General features: G+C 37.7%; 1 protein-coding gene across 2 annotated transcripts; it reads left to right on the forward strand.

Annotated features, from left to right (window-relative positions):
• Nucleotides 1-1,130: 1,130 nt before the first annotated feature.
• On the forward strand, nt 1,131-21,817 carry LOC148869914 (ubiquinone biosynthesis COQ9-like protein). Of its 2 annotated transcripts, none has more exons than XM_088967158.1 (7): nt 1,131-1,403; nt 9,328-9,786; nt 10,002-10,109; nt 20,565-20,723; nt 20,823-20,994; nt 21,256-21,329; nt 21,448-21,817. In XM_088967158.1, exons 2-7 carry the CDS (start codon nt 9,463-9,465, stop codon nt 21,526-21,528), a joined length of 918 nt encoding a protein of 305 aa, XP_088823284.1. In that variant the 5' UTR covers nt 1,131-1,403; nt 9,328-9,462; the 3' UTR covers nt 21,529-21,817. The 2 variants fall into 2 exon arrangements, with proteins under 2 accessions (XP_088823284.1, XP_088823285.1); XM_088967159.1 differs by having other exon boundaries at nt 1,216-1,403; nt 9,418-9,786.
• Nucleotides 21,818-22,029: the final 212 nt, after the last annotated feature.

Below are 22,029 nucleotides of genomic sequence, written 5' to 3' on the forward strand. Positions count from 1 at the left end.
TGTATAAAATATTAGAAAAAGTATTTTTTTTGTTCCTTCTTTGTTATTTTCAAATTTATTCTTTTTTATATAGCCAAAAAATGTGCTTAACAAGAAATTAATAACTTAGCTAAAATACAATTTCATACTTATGCCTCTTTGGACTTTTATATAAGAATTCACCCTTATGTTTAGGTTGTGTCAAAAATAGGGTTTACATTTATATAAGAATTCACCCTTATGTTTGGCAAATGTGAGCTCTATGCTCTGAGAGAGAGAGAGAGAGAGAGAGAGAGAGAGAGAGAGAGAGAGAGAGAGAGAGAGAGAGAGAGAGAGAGAGAGAGAGAGAGAGACTGCATTTTATTTATATTGTGTTTGGTAAGAATGCAAATGCAAATATGTTCAACATAAATATATATATTCAAAAATGCAAATTTGGTTTGCTTTTGCATTTTTATATGGGTAGTCATGTGTAAGTTAACACTTTTTTTTTGTTTTTTTTTTAGAGTAGAGCTAACTATTCTTACCTTTTTCTTTTGAGAATGAATAGACACATGCATGTCTAAGGAATAAAGCTTCTATTTGAGAATCTAATACCCATTTCTTGTATATTGTTTCTTGAAAAAAAAATACTACGAATATAAAGGAGAATCTCTTTTGTTTGGAGGTTTTCCTTTAATGTATATATTATATGCCATCAATAATTCTAATCATTAAGCCATATAACATGTTGTTAAAAAACCTATAACTAAAAATTTTAACTTATAAGAGTAATTTGGTCTTCTAATGATATTATGACATGTAGCATTTCAGAACACCTGGTTGACACCTTGGCATCATGTAAATAGATCTCCTTGGATACTTTATAATTGCATTAGTAACCTCGGGGCCATCCTGGTAGATCAAACTGTGAACGACTAGATGAGATCTCAGGTTGATGTATTATGCGATATACTTCTATCGGACTACCCTGTCCTGATATATGTCATATCAGACCCTTCCCGATACACTCTAAGAGGTGTTTCGGGTCGGCAAGTGGTTCAAGGGTAGACCAGCCCCTTTGAATCAGATTTGATAAAAAATAAAAATAAAATAAAAAATACCAATACAGGCCTACCGATATATATTCTTGTATCGACATTTTAAACCTTGATACACAATGGGCTATGTATAAACGTTCTAAGCCTGAACCCGAATTAGACCGGGCGTGAGCCTAAACTATAGCCATTATCATAGGTACGACCAGCACCACTACTAGCAAGCAGGGACACGTGCTTGGTTACAAGAGCCCACATAATCCGGAATCGAAGTATACCTCGTTCTCCCGAGCAACGTGGCTCGTCTTGATGTTCGTAGCCGCGTAGAAGCTCTCTGTCTCTCTGTCTCCGTCGGAGCTCCGAGCAAGTGATTGTGTTTCATTTCAGGTATGATCTCTCTCTCTCTCTCTCTCTGTGGCTCGCTCACTCTCTCAATCTTCATCTAATTCCTACCCTCTCCTCAATTCTAAGCTCAAACTAACAGGCATCAAATCTTGAATCCGGTGTTCATTTAAGTTAGGAACGATTCATTGCAAACTTCAATTTGAATTAATTAACGTTACGCATATATTTCGGATTAAATTTCAGGATTCTGGTAACAGAACAGTAGTGTCAATGGCTAAAGCTCTTGGAAAATATTTTATCCCCCATGGAAGGAGGGAAAGGCTCCTTCCTACTGTTGATAACAAAGCCATGTTACCCATGTTTAAAAGAATCTTAAAGTGATAATATAGGTTACTTGGCCGTCTTTTCCACCGGCAGACGGCAAAGGCTGGGCAACAATGATCAAGATGTAAGCGTTTGGATTCAAAATTCTTGCCATGGGCCTCCTTTTTTAAAAATGAAAAGTGGCCCTATGGCACAAAAATCGAATCAGCGTGCCCAAGCTGCCAATTCTCATTCTTCCTTGGACTGCGCCCCCCTCCCCTCTCTCTCTCTCCGAGCTATTCACAACTGTCTTAGCAATAGAGTGGAATCTGGTAAGAGCTTGCCCTCTGATTTTGCTCCTTGCTCCTCTCTCTTCCTTTTCTTTGCTTAGGGCAATAACAATAGGGATCATCATAGATTCAAATCGTCTGTGTTCCCGTGAAAACGGCTAATCCCTGCAATGCTTTCACCCGCTTCTTATACATTCCTAAATTTTAACTAGCTTGTTGTTTCCTCAACCATCCTAATCACCAAAAGAGAGCAGACAGATTAGGACAAACTAGAAGTAGTACAAGAATCTCATAAAATATCATAGTTTTTGACTCTCAGATAACCTCTACCATGTTCCCCATTCTACACAAAACCCAAGAGTCAATTTATTCGGTTCTATGTTGAGGGATCCTGATGTGCTTGCTTCCTTATTTGATCATCCTATGCTGTGAAAGAAGTTAGAAGATTACATGCAATCATTATAAAATGTTTAAGAACTCCTGTGATGTTTGTAGATAATAATTTGATTTCTAGTTATCTGAGAGTTGGTAAATTATTGGAGGCTCGTAAGGTGGTAGATAGAATGATGGAAAGATGTATTGATTCATTATTTATCAAAAAAAAAAAGGATATGCTGTTTCATGGATGTCAATCTTGAATGGTTATTTGAGGGCAAGGTTGAATGAGTATGCTATACAACGTGTTGGTTGAAAGTGGCATACAAGCTAACACCATATTTACTTGGAATTACTCTTGTTAAAGTGCATCAATCTCAACACCAAAACCCCAGAGCCATGTGGACAAGAATTTATTGTTTGGGTCATTTCCAAAGTTTGTTCAGATGGTTTGATTTCAGCAAGTCCTAAAAAGCTATATGTATTTATTTTCTTTTGTTCCTTGTTATATTGTGTGAGTTGTTCTATTATAGTTTATGATGCGGACTTAGTTTGTAATTTGGTAATTTATCTATAAGAATTAAAGACAAGGAAAAAAATAGTTTTGAGGTCAGGTTGGGAGCACCCAAACTTGTCCCTTCTATTTGGGGCAACAGTTCTGACGATTGCAAGCAGAGCCATCTGCTTATAGTTGCTAAAAGTGGTTTGCATGTGATCAATTCCAACTATGACTTTAGGTTGGGAGCACCCAAACTTCTAGTTGCGACCAGGGCCATCTGGTTAGCAAGCACAGAGTAATACTTTGTTTCTGGTTTGCAACATATAATTCTCCTTCTAATGCTTTGAGTATAGGTTCTTAAATTTGATTCATGATCTTATTGGCACCACACTTCCAGTGTCTTCTGCATTTTGCTTGGCTCTTAACTTAGGTCACTTTTTTTTGGATAACCTAAACACTTGTTTATGCATATAGATTAGTCAAGGCGAGTTTGAGATTGTCATGTTAAAGTGGCAGGAATTGCATATTTGTATCCAAGCCACTTTGGCATGATAGGTGGTTTCATGTTGTTGAAGAAACATATTTGCATACATTGATCTATCATTAAGGACATGGCATGTTGCTAAGGTAACTTTTTGCTGATTAGCAACTCTTGCTCATATAGGAAGTTTTGGAAAAAAAACTGTCAAAATCTCAAAGGCATCCAGAGCATAAAGCATTTCTCAACACATTATGATAGCACTGACCTGTATTAATTTCACTATTTGGATAGATTTGTCTAGCTTACATTTTGTTTCTTAATCTTAGGCCTAAAGACAACAAATAGTTCTATCTTTTGATTTTTGTCATGCCTTATAATTGCGTTGATTTACTTATGGCTGATGAGTGATTAGTTGTTGTACTAGGAGTTGGATCCTTATTTATTTTTTGTTATATAATTCTAAATTTTGAGTTCCAATTAGTAGAAGTTCATGATTTGTTTTAAAATTGGCCTAGTTAAATTAACCAATATATTATAGTGGTAGAATTGGAATTTTTTTCTTTTTCCTTTCTTTTTTTTTTGCAATGGAATGATAAAGCATATAAATGAGGTTTTATGTGCGGGACCCACATGGTAAGTAATTATTAATGTGGGCCCAGGCAGCCCAGGCCAGGCTGAAAACAAAACTTAGGCCCAATCTGGGCTACAAATAATCACACCTAAATATAGCACAAAATGTTAATTCAAAAGGAATGAGATTGGAAATTGTAACCATACAAATCTAAATTCATTCTCATTCTTGCCTCAAAAAGAATTCTTTTTTTTTTTTTTTTTGGAAAAAAGCATTTGGTTCTGATGTGGACAGAAAGACAAATGACAAATTACATGCAGTTCCTCAAGTATACAACAATAATCACAAGAAATACCAAGCTGAAAACAACAAAATAAATTGGATTTTTAGGGATTTCAGACCTGAACCTGAAGTAAAACTCCTCCTGGAACAGTTTCACTACAGTAACAATGGCAGCAAGCTGGCCTCCTGCACGGACACACAGTGATGGAGGGACCGGAAGGTGCCAAAATGGATCGACTCCTCAAAACCCAAGCTTCCAATACTTGAAAACCTTAGCTGGGGCTGAGCTACAGCTCAAACAAGAGAGAAAGAACCAAAATAGACCCCTATAGAAACAGCCCCCTTCTCTTTTATAAGACCCACTGGCTTGCTGGAAAAGCTAGTTAAGATATTTACACATAAGCCCCTAGGATGTTTCCCTCTCACAAGCAACTCCTTAAGAACAAAACTAACTTCAAATGAGCCCTAAAAAAATAACTTTTGTTACAAAATGACCCAAGAGACCAAAGCCCAACAGAAATGCACCCAACTGCCCCTGACCAAAAACCTGACTTATAAAATGACGAAAATACCCCTGGTCCCAAACTGTCAACAAAGCTACCCAAAGACAACAATTTGGTATCCCACTACAAAAAAAAGCATGCAAAACAGAATTCATTCACACTTTTTTTTGCGTCATCAGGTTCACAGCAATATTTTCTCATTATGCTCATTTTTTCCAATTCTTGCCCATCATAGAATTTCATTCTAGGTAAAGATGAGATAAAATGAGAATTGAACCAAACATGACCCAAGTGAACTCCTTTTGGCAGTGTCTCTCTCTGGCAGCATTCTTGTAAGCAATCAGCTCAAGCTATTCTTGGGATTGAATTAATCATGATCTTGTGTAATTGCTTTTCTTATCAAATGCGTTTGCTCTTATGATCATTCAAGTCACTATGGACATTGATGGGTAGCATGAATTCAATTGACCCACTAGAAGTTTATGTTGTTTCTTTTATTCTTAAGATGATTTCTGCAGCAACTTGTCAAACTAATGTGAAGGTTATTACTCAATGCTGGTCCTGGCTATTCGGGATCTTGGGAGGGGTGGACTTATACGGACTTAAGTTCCGACACTTTCTGCATGAAGCGGCCACCCTCAGACTTGAAAATCTGTTTTCTCAAGTTTGTCAAGTTATAATGTTTTCTCAAGTTATAATGTCCTGGATATTCGGGATCTTGGGAAGGGTGGACTTATACGGACTTAAGTTCCGACACTTGAATCTGCGTGAAGTGGCCACACTTTCTGCATGTACTTAGAGACTTCTCAGCTGAAGATATTTATAGGAATTAGGGTGTTGTGGCAAATTTAAGCGCCCTTAAACCTGTGTTATAGGAATTTTGGTCCCCACCAACTCAAAACAGAATAAAGCTGATGGTAGTTCTTTAGGCAACCCAGGACCCTCTGGTATAAGGGTGTCTTCAGAGATGGAGAAGGCAGAATTTTAACATTGTTCTCGGGCCCAATAGGTATGGGCAATGTTTTCAACCCGTCGTTGAGCCGGCCGGTCGAACCATTCGAACCATCGCCCGACCAGGATTCTGGGTCCAGTTCAGTCAAGACCTATCAAACGATCAAAACCATTGAATTGGTCAAGAACAGTTTGACCTGTCCGGTTTGATCGTTGACCCATTTGACCCAGTGACCGGGTTGTGGGTTGCACACTCAATGCACGTAAACTTTTGGAGGTCATAACTTTGCACTCCAATGTCCAATTGGGGTGTTTTTTTATTTTATTTTATTTTGGATAACTTTTCGAGATCTGTGTCCCAAATTTCCGTAGGTGCCTTGCCCCACTATTTTCATGAAAAAAAACCCTTTTTGGCCTCAAATTGCAATTTTTAATATTTTTATAAATAAAAAATTAAAAACTGAATTAAAAAAACATAAATTAAATACAAAATAATACATATAACCATCTAAAACATATTTATACATTATTTATTGCTAAAATAAATATTTATACATATATATACACACACACACTTATATATATATATATATATATATATATACTTAATACATATATGCACTAACATGGCACGGTCTGAACCGTTCGACCTGGCGGGTCAAACCGGTGACCCGCAACCCGGAGGCAAAAACGGTTCGGCCTCTGGGTCGATTTTTAAAACATTGGGTGTGGGCGACTCTTTGAGGGCGAAAATAATGACATTACTACAAGGTGTAACTGTGTAAGATACGCAAAGCAGCTAGGACTACAACAAGTAGAAGTAGAAGGGGATTCAAAGCTGGTAATGGGGTGGCTGCAATCAGGTTATTTGGGGGCATGGATACATAGGCAGTCGATGAGGGAAATTATCAGCCTAACAAGAGAGATTGGTGTCTACTTCAAGTGGATAAGAAGATCATCTAATGGTTTAGCGGATACATTAGCTTAACAGTGGGCTGTTAGGGGGAACATGTTCTGGGAAGTTGTGTGACTCGGTGATTGTACCTCAAACCCTACTCTAGGGTGACAGTTTTATTTTAAGTTTTGTTTAATGAAGTTACTATTTTCAATAAAAAAAAAGTTATAATGTTTTCGTTTTTGGGTTATTGTTTGTACAGTTCTGCAGACCAATCATTTTTTCTTATTGGTAGTTCTGCATGGTAATCTGACCCACTAAGAAAGCAAAAAGAATATGTTCTTACTGTGGGTCATTCTTAGTTGGTAGTTATTCAGCTTCTTGATTTTGAGAGACATTTATGAATAATTACTAAAATATTCATTGTTATCTTTTTTTATATTCTCACACTTTTGCATTTTCCTTATAGAATCCGCTTGTTGTATATCTCCAATATAACTATGCTAAACTTTGATCGGAATCTTTTTCATGCATCTTTGTGTCTTATTTGTGTGTTTTAAATATTTTGATTTCTTTGATAAATGAATTTGAGTTTATTATCAAAGGATAAAAACTGATACAAGCATCCCAAGGGGGGAACGAGATGCAGCATCACCCTTATACAATTAAAGCTGAAACTGAAAATTACAACACAGCCCAAGAAAGAGAATCCCTAGCAGCCCCTTGTTTGGCTAACAAATATGCCATTGCATTAGCAGAGGCCTGTTCACCCTTGTTAGTCATATGCAAAGTCAGCCACTTAATTTTCTTTAGTGGATCTCTATACTTCCAAGTAACAGAATCCGACTTCGGCAACCACCCCACAACCACCATAGAATCACCCTCTATGACTAAGTTGTTCATCCCAAGTAGAGGTGTAAATTGGGTCATGTCGTTTGCGGTTTGACACGATTTTGAGCTGGTCCGGCACGACGGACTGCGGGCTGTGCCAAGCACAGCATGGTTGTATGGGCCATGCCAGACGTAGGGTTTTAGGCCCATGGGCTGGCATAGCACAACACAATCGAGCGGCACGGTCCATATATATATATAATATAATATGAATATATTATATATTATATACTATATGTAATATATAATATATAATTTTATTTTCAATTTTATTATATTATTTCATTTTATTATTGAATATATAAACAATTATATACATCAAAATTCATATAAAATAAAATTTTAAGATCTTTTTTTATTTTTTGTCTATTTTTTTTAATTTATGTTAAAATTTTCATTATTTTTTTTAATTTTTAAAAACATGGCTTGGCCCAGCCTGACCCTAGGCTCAGCCCGTGGACCAGCCCAGCTTGCAGCACGGCATGAATCCCCGTGGGCTTGGGCGGTTGGGCCATGGGCCGTGCCAGGCCAACCCCCCAAAGTATCCCAGGGGAGGGAAGCACGGCCCACACTTTGCACAGGCCGCATGCGGGCCATGCCGTGCTGGCCCAGCATGGCCCGTTTTACACCTCTAATCCCAAGTTGATTTGCAATCTGTATGCCTTGTACAGCAGCAAGCAACTTAGCCCTAGTGGAGTCTTCTATACCCACAGGCCCCAAAAACAAAGATAAGACAGAGCCTTCCTCATTTCTCAAGACTCCCACCTACTCCATACAAGCCAGGATTATCCTGATTGGTCCCATCAAAATTCAGTTTTATAAACCCTTCCAAAGGTGGAGTCCAAGCTGTAATGGATCTGCTTCTTCCTGTAGAACTATTTGCCACTTCCAACCAGTTCTTCCAGAAGTCATCAAAAGTGAAAAACTGTAAGGAGTTCAGGGTTTTTGACCAATGTATTAGCCTTGTTAGGATGCTCTGTTTTAAATATTTTGATTACTTAGCATCTAATGCACTGGTGTCCTTGTTTCAATTTGTTCAAGTTCTCAAAGTAGGCATTTTGTTAATTGCATACCAGTTTTTTCTGTTTTTTTATGAGTTAATTGCAGATCAGTTTTGCTATCAATTACACCTATGTGTGTAGTTGGCATCTTCCCTTTATGGATCACACATCAGATACAACTTTGTTCCCTTCTGTTGTGGATCATTTGCATTCATTGCTCACCATCAGGATATTGATTATCCCCTGATTTCTATTTTGTCTAAATGTTTTAGTTTCTTGTTTTTTATGTGCTGAAAAATTATAGAAGATTGATATTTATAAGAAAGTAAAAAAAAAAAAAAGAAAAAAAAGGAAAACTGAAGAAAAAGATTATAAAGATACAACCAACCCTAAACCCTTTTAAGGCTGACCCAACCCTAATATGATAGGATTGGTTCAATGCAGGTTTACCACTTAACCCAACCCACTAATATCTGTAATCGTTATAAATATGTGATCGTTTTACCTATGATCTCTTCAATCCGGTATAACCTGTGCAAGTTTTTCTCATCTTAGTTCTACCATGGTGCTTTTAAGCTACAAATGTGGGCTCCTTGTTGACATACCTGTGTGGTCAGGTTCTGCTTCTAGTTTGTTGGGAAAGTAACCAACTAGGTTTTTGAACTCACAACAAGAATTATATATGCTTTATAGTACACCTATTTGTGTATGTCTTTTCTGTTCAGTGTAGTATGCACTGTTAATTTTTCTTGTCCACATTAAAGATAACATTAATCTGTAGCAGAATGGTTTTGATGTATGCCTTTTCTAACCTGTAGCAAAATTGTTTTGATGCATGCCTTCTATGTTTGTTGTTCTTATGTTTGGTCTATGTTTTTTTCCTATGTGCTGCTGCCTGATTGGTTTTTACTTAATTGTGTATAGATACATTTAACCTGTAGCAGAGCTGTTTTGATGTATGCCTTACCTGTTTACAAGGCTTTTGATCTTTTTCCCCCACTTTTCTGCAAGCAGAACCTCTTGCTCTAAATCTCACTGAATGCTCCTAGCATCTTTGAGATGTATCGCTCGGTGGTGAAGCGCCTTTTTGTGCTTCCATCCTATATCAATAATACAAATAGACATTTTGTTTTCTCTCCTATCATCACTAGCAACTATTCTCATTTCTCCACAGATTCCAATACTCAACCTTTATCTCCCCCAAATCCTAATAATTATCAACTACACCCTGAAATCAAGGCTTCATCATCATCATCATCATCAACTGCAGAAGGTGCGGCAAGTCCTCACTATGAGACCTACAGCTCAAAAGAAGAACAAAGGCAGAGAGTTGAATACCAAGATGAGCAGGCCTGTGTCCTTCGAGCTTCCCTTCATCATGTGGTTAGTGCATCCAATCTGGATTTCCCCCTTCCTGTTTTGTGGGACCTCCTCATTCTGATCATAGTATTAGTGCATTACTCTGCTTTGTCAATCTGTTTTCTCCTTTTGTTTTTAAAAATGTCAAATTTAGGCAAAAATTAGGAGAAAATATACTGAATTATTTTGGCAAGTTTTATTTGACTATCCAGTTTTGAATTGTCATTGTGGCTTTGCAGGTTAGGTTGGGATGGACTGAAGCAGCCATGATTAAAGGGGCAAGGGATGTTGGGGTGTCTCCTTCTATTATTGGATCTTTCCCCAGAAAAGAAGCTGCACTTGTAGAGGTGTAAACTTGTTTTGTTTTTAAACTTTTATGTTAGTCCCCACTTCATTTTTAGCTAATAAATTTGTACACGTGTGAATTCTTTTGTTGGTGCTACCCCTAATCTTTTAAAATGGTGAAAGAACTGTAGTTTCTGGAAATAAAAGAGGGTTGAAGAGGTGAAGATAGTTGAAGCAGAGAATGCAGAAAAAATAAAAGAAAAGAAAAACTGTAGAATTGTAAGAGAGAATGATGTAAACTTGTTTCATTTTTAAACTCTGATGTTAGTCCCTGCTTCATTTTTAGCCAATAAATTTGTACATATGTAAATTCTTTTGTTGGTGCTGCCCCTAATCTGTTAAAATAGTGAAAGAACTGTAGGTGCTGGAAATAAAAGAAAGTTCAAGAGAAGATAGTTGAAGGAGAAAATACAGAAAAATAAGAGAAAAAACTATATTATTGTAAGAGAGAATGATGGTAGAAGAGAGTTGGAGAGAACTCCAAATAATGGAGCCATTGTGTCTCCCAGTCCTATTTATAGTAGTTTGTGGAAATAAAAGAAGAGAAAAATAAGCAAGCCCACTGTCTAATAGGAACAATAAGAAAAGAAAAACACAGTTACAATCCATTTTTCAACACTCCACCTCAAGTTGAAAATAGAGTCCTGGGCATTTCTCTTTTGTGGCACCACCTTCTTGCGCATTTGTCTTTTGTGTCTTTAAGAGTCTTGTTTCCTGAGTTGTTCAAGTCTGTTTTGGTGTCCTGTTTGCAATTTCAAATGTGTCAATTGAGTATATGAACTTTTCCTCAAAGTAATAAAAGATCCGAATGTCCTCTCCATGTTGCGCATTCAATGTATGGAGCCTTACTTCTTTTACTGATGAGGGTGGTTACAAATATTTTATTAGCTTTATTGATGATTACTCAAGGTGAACATGGATATATCCTCTCCACTCTAGGGTGGAAGTTCCCAAGGATTCAAGACTTCCATCATATGGTCTCTACTTAGTTTTATATTAAGATACAAATGTTTCAGTATGACAACACAAAGAATAGGAGCTGTTGGGGTTGGTCAAAGTCTGAAGCCTTTTAGTGAAATCTTTTTATTCTGGTTTAGAGTCTGCATCCCTAGGCTCTTTCCCCATTCAATTAGTGTGGAGTGGTTTGGCCCCCTCTAAAATGAAGTTTTTTGTTTGGGTGGCTGCTGAAGAAAAGTGCTTGATGAAGGTGATGTTGATTAGAAAAGGTTTAGTTCTGTCAGATGTAACCTGCATTTTATGTGGTAAGGGGGAACAGACCTCCAATCACTCGTTTCTCCACTGCAAGTTTTCTTCAAAAATCCGAGCACACTTTCTCAAAGCTATTCAGTGTTCTACTTGATTACCTAATTCTGTAAAGGCCCTTCTGGAAAGTTGGAAAGTCAGGGGTAAGAGCAGAAAAAGTAGGATCTTGTGGAAAGCAATTCCTCTGGCAGTTCTGTGGTCAATATGGAGCGAAAGAAATAGGAAGATTCTTTATCAAAAGCAACTTCAGGTTGAAAGGGTGATAAACTTAATTGTAGATGACCTCAGAGGGTAGCTGAGTACCAATTTGCTCTTCAAGGGGGATGCTCTGGCCTCTTGTGTGGCTGTAAATTTTTTTTGAGTTTTCTTAAATTTGTGCTCAGTTGTACGTAAGCTTGTACAGTTAGCAGCTATGCATGTTTTCTCCTTTTGATTAATACAAATTTTACTTTACCTTTTCAAAAAAAAAAAAAAAAGGAATACCTTAAATGTGATTCGAAGGAGATTTTTGTTGCTTGTGGTTCTATCCACCAGAATTCTTCTCCTAAAACACCATAAAAAATGGTGTTACTAAAAAAGAAGAGCCGACATTTACATGAAGTTGCTTGTGGTTTATTGCAATGTGTTGACTGTAACATACTTGATAAATAGATGCCTTCTTTATCTTGCATTATCAAACCCCATATCATTTGTTATTTCCTCAATATCCTCTATTGCCCATTCCTCTTCATATTTTTGGTGGTTGTTGTTTTGTCCACAATTTATCTCCCTCATGTGGTAAGCTAGACTCTAAGTCTATCCCATTTGTCTTCTTTGGTTATCCTTCCTCTCAAAAAGGTTATAAGTGTTTTGATCCTTTGTCCTCAAAGTTTTTTCTCTTTGGGTGTGCCATTTTTGATAGTCAACCTTTCTTCCCTCCCTCTCCTTAGGGGAAGGACTCTGTCTAGATGAGAGGCAAGTTTGTCTTCCTATGTCTATACTAGTCTCATTTCATCTTTTGTAGATTCCATACCTCTTTGTGTTAGTTCTCGTCACCATAAGGATCACCACATATCACAAGATGTAGAGAGATAAAAAACCATGCAACAAACACCAATTGGCTTGCAGAAGGCAAACTTGAAGGGTATTACACATCTGCAAAACAAGGTAAGCTTGTTCCTACTGATAATCTTGATTTCCCATTTCTATTCTTAAAGATGTCCCTTTCATGCAAGGTTCTAAATATCGGCCTGTGTCGGTACATTTTTTTTTTACGTTTTATTTATTTTTTTCGAAACCGGTTCAGAGGGGTCAGTTTAAGGCCTGGCTACCCTCTGAACTGGTGATTGACCCAATAGAATCCCTAGAGGGGTGTATTAGTAAGCCATTGGCACGATACGTATCGGGCGATACGTACCCAAGGTTCTAAATATTGACACATTTTTTTCCCGAAATCGGTTCAAAGGGATCGGTTTGAGGCCCGACTACCCTCTGAACCAGTGGCTGACCTGATACAACCCTTGGAGGGGCGTATCGGTAAGCCATCCGCACGATATGGGCCGATACGTATTGATACTTTGAATGGTTGAACCTTGCTTTCATGCACTACCAAACATCTTATTGCCCATTTCACCTTTTGCAATAATTTATCATCTTCCTTACATGATTTCTTTTTGCTATTTCTAATGTGTCTATCCCTAAGAATGTTACAGAAGCCTTGGCTTTACCTAAATGGATAGATGCTATGAAGGAGAAGATTGGTGCATTTCATAAGAACAACACATGAGAATTAGTTGATCTTCTTGAAGGGAAAGAACTTGTACAATGTAAATGGTTATCCTTGATGAAACATTGGGTAGATGTTTTGGTAGAAAAGCAAGATTGGTCGCAATAGTGTTGTCACAAGTGTCATCTTCCTCATCAACATCATCCATGCCTTATCCCAACTATATGGGGTTGGCTACATGAATCCTGTTTCACCAATCTGTTCTATAAAGCCTTGCAAAAAACGACAAATCAGGATCCATATCATGTGAATTTGGCAAAAGTTTTACTGTTGGTTGCCAACCTGACTCACCTTCCTCCTTTATCCGGGCTTGGGACTGGCAGTATAAGACAAGCTCACACTGGCGAAAGGGGTTCTCACAAGTGTATGGGGTTGATTATGCAGAGACCTTTACCCCAATTGCTAAAATAAACCCTCTACAAGTTATTTTGTCTTAAACTACTAACATAGATTGGAGCCTTCATCAACTCATGTTAAGAATACCTTCCTTACTGGGAATTTGGAGGAGGTGTATATGGTCCAACCCTAAAGCTTCTAGGTTGTCCTGTAAATGGGATTCAAACTGTGTTAAAATCTGGCAATCACAAGATTGGTGTTTTTATTGGTCGATCCTTAATGCCTTCAAATGCCTTAGCTGTAGCATTGGTCCATTGAAAAGTCCCCTTTTTTAGGCATTATGTGATGGGAGTCATGATAGTGCTTAAATTTCTAATAAACCTCTTGTAGAATGTGGCCAATCCATAAAAGCTACAAACTTCAGATATGCTGGCTAGCATAGGCCAGTTTAGGATGGATTTCACCTTTTTTGGGTTAACTTATAGTCCTTGTCCAGAGACAACAAGTCCTAAAAATACAACTTGTACAGCCATAAAAGTGCATTTATTGGGATTGGTATATAGCTTTTTTTGCTCGTAAAACTCGCATCACTTGTCTAAGGTGATTTTGGTGTTCTTCCTTATCATGGCTATATACCAAGATATCATCAAAATAAACAACTACAAACTTGCCAAGAAAGGATTGGAGTACATGAGTCATCACCCTCATAAAAGTGATCAGAGTATTGGTTAGTCCAAAAGGCATTACTAACCATTTGTACAACCCATCCTTTGTTTTGAAGGTGGTCTTCCACTTATTTCCCGTTAAACTCGAATTTGGTAGTACCTGCTTCAGAGATCAACCTTAGAAAATACAGTAGTTCCGGTCATCATGTCGAGCATATCATCAAGCCTTGTTATAGGAAACCGATGTTTAATAGTTATTTTATTGATTTCCCAACTATCAATGCACATCAACTACCATCCTTCTTAGGTGTAAGAAGAGCTGGTATGACACAAGGACTAAGGCTTTCTCAAACAAATTCTTTGTTGAGCAATCCATCATCCTCTACTTGCTTCTTGAGTTCTTCATGCTCAGCTGGATTCATTCTATAGGTTGGTATTGGGCAAAATAGATCCAGGAAGAAGATCAATAACATGTTGGATTTCCCTCAAGGGTGGGAACTCATTAAGAAGCTCTTTTAGAATCAAGTCTGAAATGTCATTCAAAAGATCCTTCACTTTAAGTCAATACTTCAAAGGGCTGGCTAAAATCTTCAACAGGCACTTCTCAAGTCACAAGGGCATAAACAATCCTTCATTTGTTTCTTTCAACTGAAAACCTCCTCATAGACAGCATGGTAAAGTCTTGTCTCTTCATAAGAGGCTCTTTATCATTCATGGGCAACAACTGGTTTTATGCCCTTATAAAGTAATGAATAGGTGTCAGCTTCCCCATCATGTAATACCTTTCTATAATAGATTCATGATCTTCCTAATAAGATGTGAGCAACTCAAATAGGAATTTTGTCATACCACACTGAATCAACATAACAATTGCCTATAGAGTAACTAACCAGTGTCCAGTTATTGGAATTGTCATGTCATTGACCCATTCAACTTTGTATGGGTACTTCTTAGTTGTTAACTACAATTTGTCAACAAGTTCTTGTGAGACCACGTTCGTGCTGCTACCACCATCAGTGATATGTTATACGTACTGATTTCCACATTTCACATTAGTTTGTGAAAGATGTTGGTGTGATGCCAATCTTCTTTAACAGCTTCCTTTGGAGCAGTCAAAATTCGACATACCACCATAGTAATGTTTGGAGCTCAATCAATCTTATCTTCATCATTAACCTTCTCTTCTACTTGCTCATCTTTTTCTTGTTGTTCTTCCTCTTCTTCACAAAGATTAAGATTTTTAGTAGAACACATGGAAACAAAGTGACCCTTAACCTCTACACCTGTAGCATTCAATGTCACATTTTGATGTCCTAGCTGAAGCTTTACCATTGTTGTTTCCAGCTGATTGATGTGGCTTGCTTATGGCTGTTTAGTGGTATTGCTTGCTGTTGGGGTGTGGTTGACTAGTGTCTTCCATCTTCAAATTAGTGAAACGATCACTTACATTCTCTATTTATTGCATTAGTTGCAGCAATAAATCATCACATTGTCAATCAGTCAGCCTTCTACAATATTGTGTACCATTTCTAATTGCCATTTTTTTATAAGTCATTTCTGATTTTTTTTTTATCAATAACTGCAAAGGTGTATTAATCATTAATTAAGAAGTGTACATAATATAGAAATACAACAATGCCAAGTAAGACAGTGAGAGATAAAATCTCTTATCTTTCCTCACACCAATACCCTCACTTTCAACTGTGCCCAGAATAAGGCCTCTCTCCCCACCCCTTGTTTGGCCAATGCATCAGCTAAGGAGTTAGCAAGACACGTAATCCAATTAAAAGATACCTCCATGTCTCTCGTCAGCCATCTAATTTTCTTCTCTTCATTGCTGTAATTCCATAGCTTCAATTCCTCACTTTGTATCCAACTCACAACCAATGGCAACTTGAGAATAAGTCATTTCTAATTGCCATTGGCAAGAAACAACCTAGAGCTCTGATGTCAATTTAATACAGCATGGCCCAAAAACCCAGATATGCAACTTGAGAATGATAGATATGTGACAGGATGCTGAGAAAGATAGTAGAGAGATGAACCACACAGCCTTGAATTACAATCTTTGGAGTCACCTTAGAACCCTAATTCCAGATTAGAGTTACACCAATCAGTTAGAGGAGTCACGCCTCTAAGAAAATTATGGAGCCACACCACCAAGGCACAAATGCTCAAGAAAAATACTCAATTCATTCACTGCCGAAAACAGACCAGTACATTCCTTTATATAAGCAAGCTTTCTTGCAAAGGAGGAAACTAGCATTAAATCTTAATTACTACACTCTAATTAATTCTCTAAAAAATTACAACCAAGGTTAAAATTTTCAACATGGTATGCCCTGTATCGAGAATATCGTATCGTATCAGCACAAAAGGCCTTCGATATGCAAAATAAAGGCCTTTGGGGATTTTTAACTATTTCACGGGGTAGGCAGGCCTAAGACCAACCTCCTGAGTCATTTTTGAAAAAACAAAAACAAAAACTGTTGATACTTTGAACGTTGGTTACAACTTTAACCCTCCATACATTTCTTAGTGACTAAGACTTCAAGATGATTATTGACTTTGTCCATGAAAAACTGAAAAACCGAACCAAACCGCAAAATGTGGTTAACCGAATTGACCAGTATATATATTTATATGCATATTTTATATATATTATAAATATATATATATATTATATTTATAATATATTATATATCATTTATTATTTATAATATAATATTATACATATATTTATATAATATATATTATAAACAAGGTTCAAAGTATCGGCCGGTACATATCGTTCCAGGACCCCTTCGATATGCCCCTACAATGGGTGTATCGGGGGTCTAACCGGTTTAGGGGGTGGAGGAGCCCTAAACCGGCCCCCTGAACCGGTTGTAAAAAAAAAATAAAAAACAAAACACAACAAAAAGCAGTATCGATTCGTCCGATACACCCCTACCGGCGTATCGATATTTTGAACCTTGATTATAAACATAAAAACCGGTCAAAAACCGAAACCTGTGGACAGGTTAACCGGTGGTACCGGTTTGGTTTCAGTTTGGAGAAATCGAAAAACCGATACCACTGGTTCGGTTTGCTAAAATTGCCCATGGTTTGGTTGACCAAACCGTGGACACCCCTATTATTGACCTTCCATATGCCTTCTTTGATTCTAAGAAAACTTCAAGACCAAGTTCATTGAATTTGTATTAATTCCCAATTCATGCACCAATTAATGGGTTGACTGGTCATGGACTTGGATTTTGTGCACGGAATGTGGATATGGATAATGGGAATGGGAATGGGTAAAAGACATGGGTTTGGATATGGGTATGGATCTAATTACAATTTTGGTCTTGATGACGGGCTTGGGCTTTCATATGATTTGAGTTTCTTTTCTTCTTGCAGTTTTAAACTTCCAGGCCATCAAATGCTTCGGCATCACATAATGGTCCTAAAATAATATTTTCTCTTTTAGGGTGAGGGCATTAGTTACTAGTTAGGCACCCCATATACTTGTATCTTTGCCATCTCACATTTTCTTCTCTAAAGAACTTCATACTAAACCCAGGGCAAATCTGTCTGCCTAGCTTTAGAACAGAGATATACTGATTCAAGGAACTTGTGGATTATTGTATCAGTAACAACTAATTACCCAAAAAAGGTATAAGCATCCAGTGATGGAAAAAAAGAATGTTAAAATGGTTTGAGATTCTTAAATGGGACCAGGAGTCAACACTCTCCCCAAGGGCTGTTGTATGTAGTTCCATTATCTGAAGTAAACTGAAGTTTGGCTGACTATCTTTGTTTATCATAGGCTCTACATTCTACCTGAAACAGTAAGCAACTAATGTAACTCTTTGTCCTCTTGGTTCTGTTATATACTATTAGTAGTTGAGGCTGATTCTAGCAGTTAAGAAACTGCCTATAAAGGAGAATTTGAGGTCTTTATGTTCCTCCTCCAAGAGGGTTTTGGTCAACTGAAGCAATTGCTACAATGGATGTACAGTATTTGTATTCAACAACAAAAGAATGATATCTGCAGAAGAGTAACAACTTTTAGAGCTAGTAGGTTCATTTTGGCAGGTGAATGTCCCCCGCAGGTGAAAATTCAAAACCTTGGATTTCTTCAAGGCCTTTGATGTTGCTTTTGCTCCATATTCAGCTCTTTTTTCATAAGTAGTTTTTAAGGTTGATGTATTGCTTAACAACTCCAGCCTAGCAGAACTACCACTACGGAGGATAGAGGTGAGAGAGGGTTGTCATGAAAATTATGGTATTCTCATTGAATTTGGAGCTGGTGGTCTAATTAATTTGTTGGTTTGTTCCTTCCATACCCTTGCAAATCTATGTTCCACTAAATCTAAAATCATTAGCATTAGTTTGTTGGCAATGTTTTAAAACGCAGAGGCATGATATGAGGCATTCCACTTATCCACTACCTGGAGGTGTGAGGCATAAGCCTCCCAAGCACATACGCCTCCTTAAGAGGAGGGGGATGAGGAGGAAGAAGGGGGAGGGGGTTAGGATGAAGGAGGATCTCATCTTTTTTCTTTTTTTTTTAATGAAAAATGTCTTGTAATAAGAAGAATGAAGATGCATAACACTAGCTGAACCCCCCAACACACACAGAAAACAAACAAGATGTATGAAGCCTCTTTGATTCTTTTGCTGGTAGTAGTTGGAAAGAAGAGGGGAAAGGTATTGACGTATTGTGGAGATGCACAAGAGCTGCAGTTTACTAGACAATTTGGGAGGAAAGAAATCAGAGGATATTTGCTGATAAGGAGAGGAGCAGAGGGGCAATTATTGAGGTAATCACTACAAGGGTCATAAAATAGTTGAAATCTATGTAGTTATTTGAAGACATTTCTGCAACAGCTCTGCTGAACAATTGGAAGGAAGTGGCTTATTCAGCCCCTAGTAAGAATGTTCGTCATCCATTCTGATCTCTTCCGGATCATGGCTTCACAAAGTTGAATTTTGATGGCAGCAGTGAAGGCTCTTCAGGCATTAGACATCAGAGGCATCGTTGGGAATGAGGAGGGTGAGGTTAATGCTATGGTTTCAGGCCAAATTGAGGAAGGAGATTCTCTCCAAGCTGAAGTTATGGTTGTCTTGGAAGGTGTTAAGAGGGTTAAGGAATTTAACATAAGGAACTTGATTATTGAAAGAGACTCTAAGTTGGTAATATAATGGTTGAAAAAGGAGTAGAGTAGCATGTGGAGTTACTTAAATGTAGGAGTGTTCATGGGTCGGTTCAGTTTGGTTAGAGGTTGTTTGGCCAACAGAGCTGACCTGGTCGGGTTGGGGAGTTGGTCACTCAAAACCAACTGATTATTAGTGAAAACTGGCCAACCCAGGTTGTATCGGTTTGGTCAGTTGGTTCAAAAGATTTAAGCTTAAAAAATTAGGTTTAGATTTAAAAAATTGTAACAGTATTATTAAAAAAAAATAAAATTTACAATATAAAACATCTCAAACTAGGAAATATGGGAATTTCCCACTTTCCCATATTAGAAATTTTAAATTTAAAAAATAAAATATTAATATATATATCTATGGTCAGGTTGAGTCAATTTTGTTCAGTTTGCAAATGACCAAACCAAAACCAACCCGACCTCTCAGGTTAGCATAATGGCTGAACCGAAGCCAACTGAAATTATTAGAAAACCGATCAAGTTGGGTCGAGTTGGGTCAGGTTGGTCTGTTTGGCCAGTTTCATCAGTTTGATGAACAACCCTACTTGAATAAAACATTATCCTTAAGTAGTTTACTCGGGGTATGATAGTGAGATTTGGGTCAAGAGGTGTCCTAACTCTTTTGCATATGCACTGGCCAGACAAGGGTGGGCAGAAATCAAAAGTTTTGGGTTTATCTATTACTTTTTAGCTTCTTGGGGGAGTTAAGAGAGTTTATCTCCCTTCTCCCCCTGCCTTTGTACCTATCTCTCCTTTTTTCATTAATGAAATGGTCCTGTTACTGATAAAAGAAAAACAAATTGAGCAGCATTGTGTTGGGGAAGGGGGGGGTGAAGCCTCCCAGCCAAGGCCCAAGGGGGTCCCGGAGGCAGAGTCCCCTGCCCAAATTCTTCCCCCTTCTCCTCCCTTTCCTTTTCTTTTCTTTCATTTCTCTACACCTCTAGCATATGCCTCATGCAAGAGGTGTATGAGGCATACACCTCAGAGGCATCAACACCACTGTTATATGCCTCAGGGCCTCTAGGCATATGCCTCCCTTGCCTTTTAAAACACTCATTTGTGGAACCCAAAGATTTGATCATTGAGTAGTTGATTCATATTGGGTATTTCTACCTCTGCCTTGCTGTTGAAGAAAATGTGCTCATTATAGTTAAGTTCTGCAGATCTAAGCTTGTTTTCTTTGCGTGAACAGTCAAGGTATCAAGTTTGAGAAATGTTTTCTTTTCTATGCAGTTTTTCATGGATGATTGCCTACAGAGATTGATTGACAGAATTGACTCAGAAGAGTTAGGAAACTTGATACCCAGTGAGCGGATCTCAAAGCTTGTTCAAATTCGCCTAGAAATGCAGACACCATACATATCAAAATGGCCTCAAGCACTAAGCATCCAGGTTTGATGCTACATATACTCACTTCCGCTTGGATTTTCAGGGATTGAGCCCAAAAACCTAATTCTCTTTTTTAATGACATTTTCTGCACTTGTAAAAAGTCCCAACCATTGAATATCACAACTAGCTTTAAGCAGCGGGCAATGCTGGTTGATGAAATCTGGCATGCTGTTGGAGACCAAGCATCTGATATTGATTGGTATCTGAAGCGCACAATCCTTGGAGGCATATATTCTGCATCTGAGGTTTACATGCTGACTGATAATTCACCAGGTTCATTCTTTTCTGAACTCCTTTGAGTTGAATTTATGTTAGGATGTTTGAACTCTGAAATTCTGCAGGTGATTATGAATGAAAAATAGTTGGTTTCGATGCCATAGTTTTCCTCCAACCATCCCCTTTGATTTCTTTTTTTCATTTCATTTGTCTTTACCCTTTTTTTTTCTTTTTTTTTTTTTTTTGGGGGGGGGGGGGGGGGGGATGGGGGGTTAGACTGCATCCAAGCTGATTTATATTTGTACTGAAATTTTACAGATTTTCGTGATACATGGGCTTTTTTGGATCGCCGAGTGAAAGATGCTTTTGATCTTGGGAAAACTCTTCAAGAGGTAATCTCTCATAGTCTATCATGTGTTCCTTCCTACCTTTCAAATGCTTTGGTTGTTATGTTTTAGGTTGGGCTTAATGTTGAGATCATTTTACTGAAATGCTTTGGATATTTTGCAGGCGAAGTACTTGGCAGAAGCTGTTGGTGCAGGAATGGGGAATTCAGTGCAGGGATTCATGAGGAGAGTATTTCAGGGATGAACATTCAAAGGCAGATCCATTCAGATCTACTGTGTGGAACTTATGGATGACCCTTTCCTGTTTCGAAGTCCTGAAAATAAAGTCCCTACGTTCCATAACACATTTTCTTATTCCATGTTTCCATGAAGGTGAGACGGTGGAGTGGAATACACCCTTTATTACATTTAAATGCTTTTATGAGTTTTTCTCCCCATTGTAGGATTATTGGGTTGTGAACATAATAAGCAAGAAATAGAATCATGGTCTTGCCACATGATCTTGAATAGAAAGGATATTAAGACCATGTTAATTCTGGCCCTCAAAATTCAACCGTAGGAATCACTTGGACCTTTGCTCCGATCAGGAACATTTGGTTGGTCTATCCGTCTATATGAGAAGCAGCATTTGTATTGTATCGTTCGATTATCGTTGAGGCTGTGCTTTGATTACATTTTGTGACGTGGGCGACTCAATTTATTTAATAATATGAGAAGATTTTTTTTTTTTCCTTGGGCCAATTTT

Source organism: Nelumbo lutea, chromosome 2, assembly GCF_056320005.1.
Source record: "Nelumbo lutea isolate HS-2025 chromosome 2, American lotus-T2T, whole genome shotgun sequence".
NCBI lineage: Eukaryota > Viridiplantae > Streptophyta > Magnoliopsida > Proteales > Nelumbonaceae > Nelumbo > Nelumbo lutea.

What these genes read in the sequence shown, in the direction of transcription:
- LOC148869914 (XM_088967158.1), top strand. Translation starts at nt 9,463, where the DNA reads ATGTATCGCTCGGTGGTGAAGCGCCTTTTTGTGCTTCCATCCTATATC. An exon ending in GAGCTTCCCTTCATCATGTG is followed by an intron (nt 9,787 to 10,001) that starts GTTAGTGCATCC and finishes GTGGCTTTGCAG; the next exon opens with GTTAGGTTGGGATGGACTGA. An exon ending in TTGGGAAAACTCTTCAAGAG is followed by an intron (nt 21,330 to 21,447) that starts GTAATCTCTCAT and finishes GATATTTTGCAG; the next exon opens with GCGAAGTACTTGGCAGAAGC.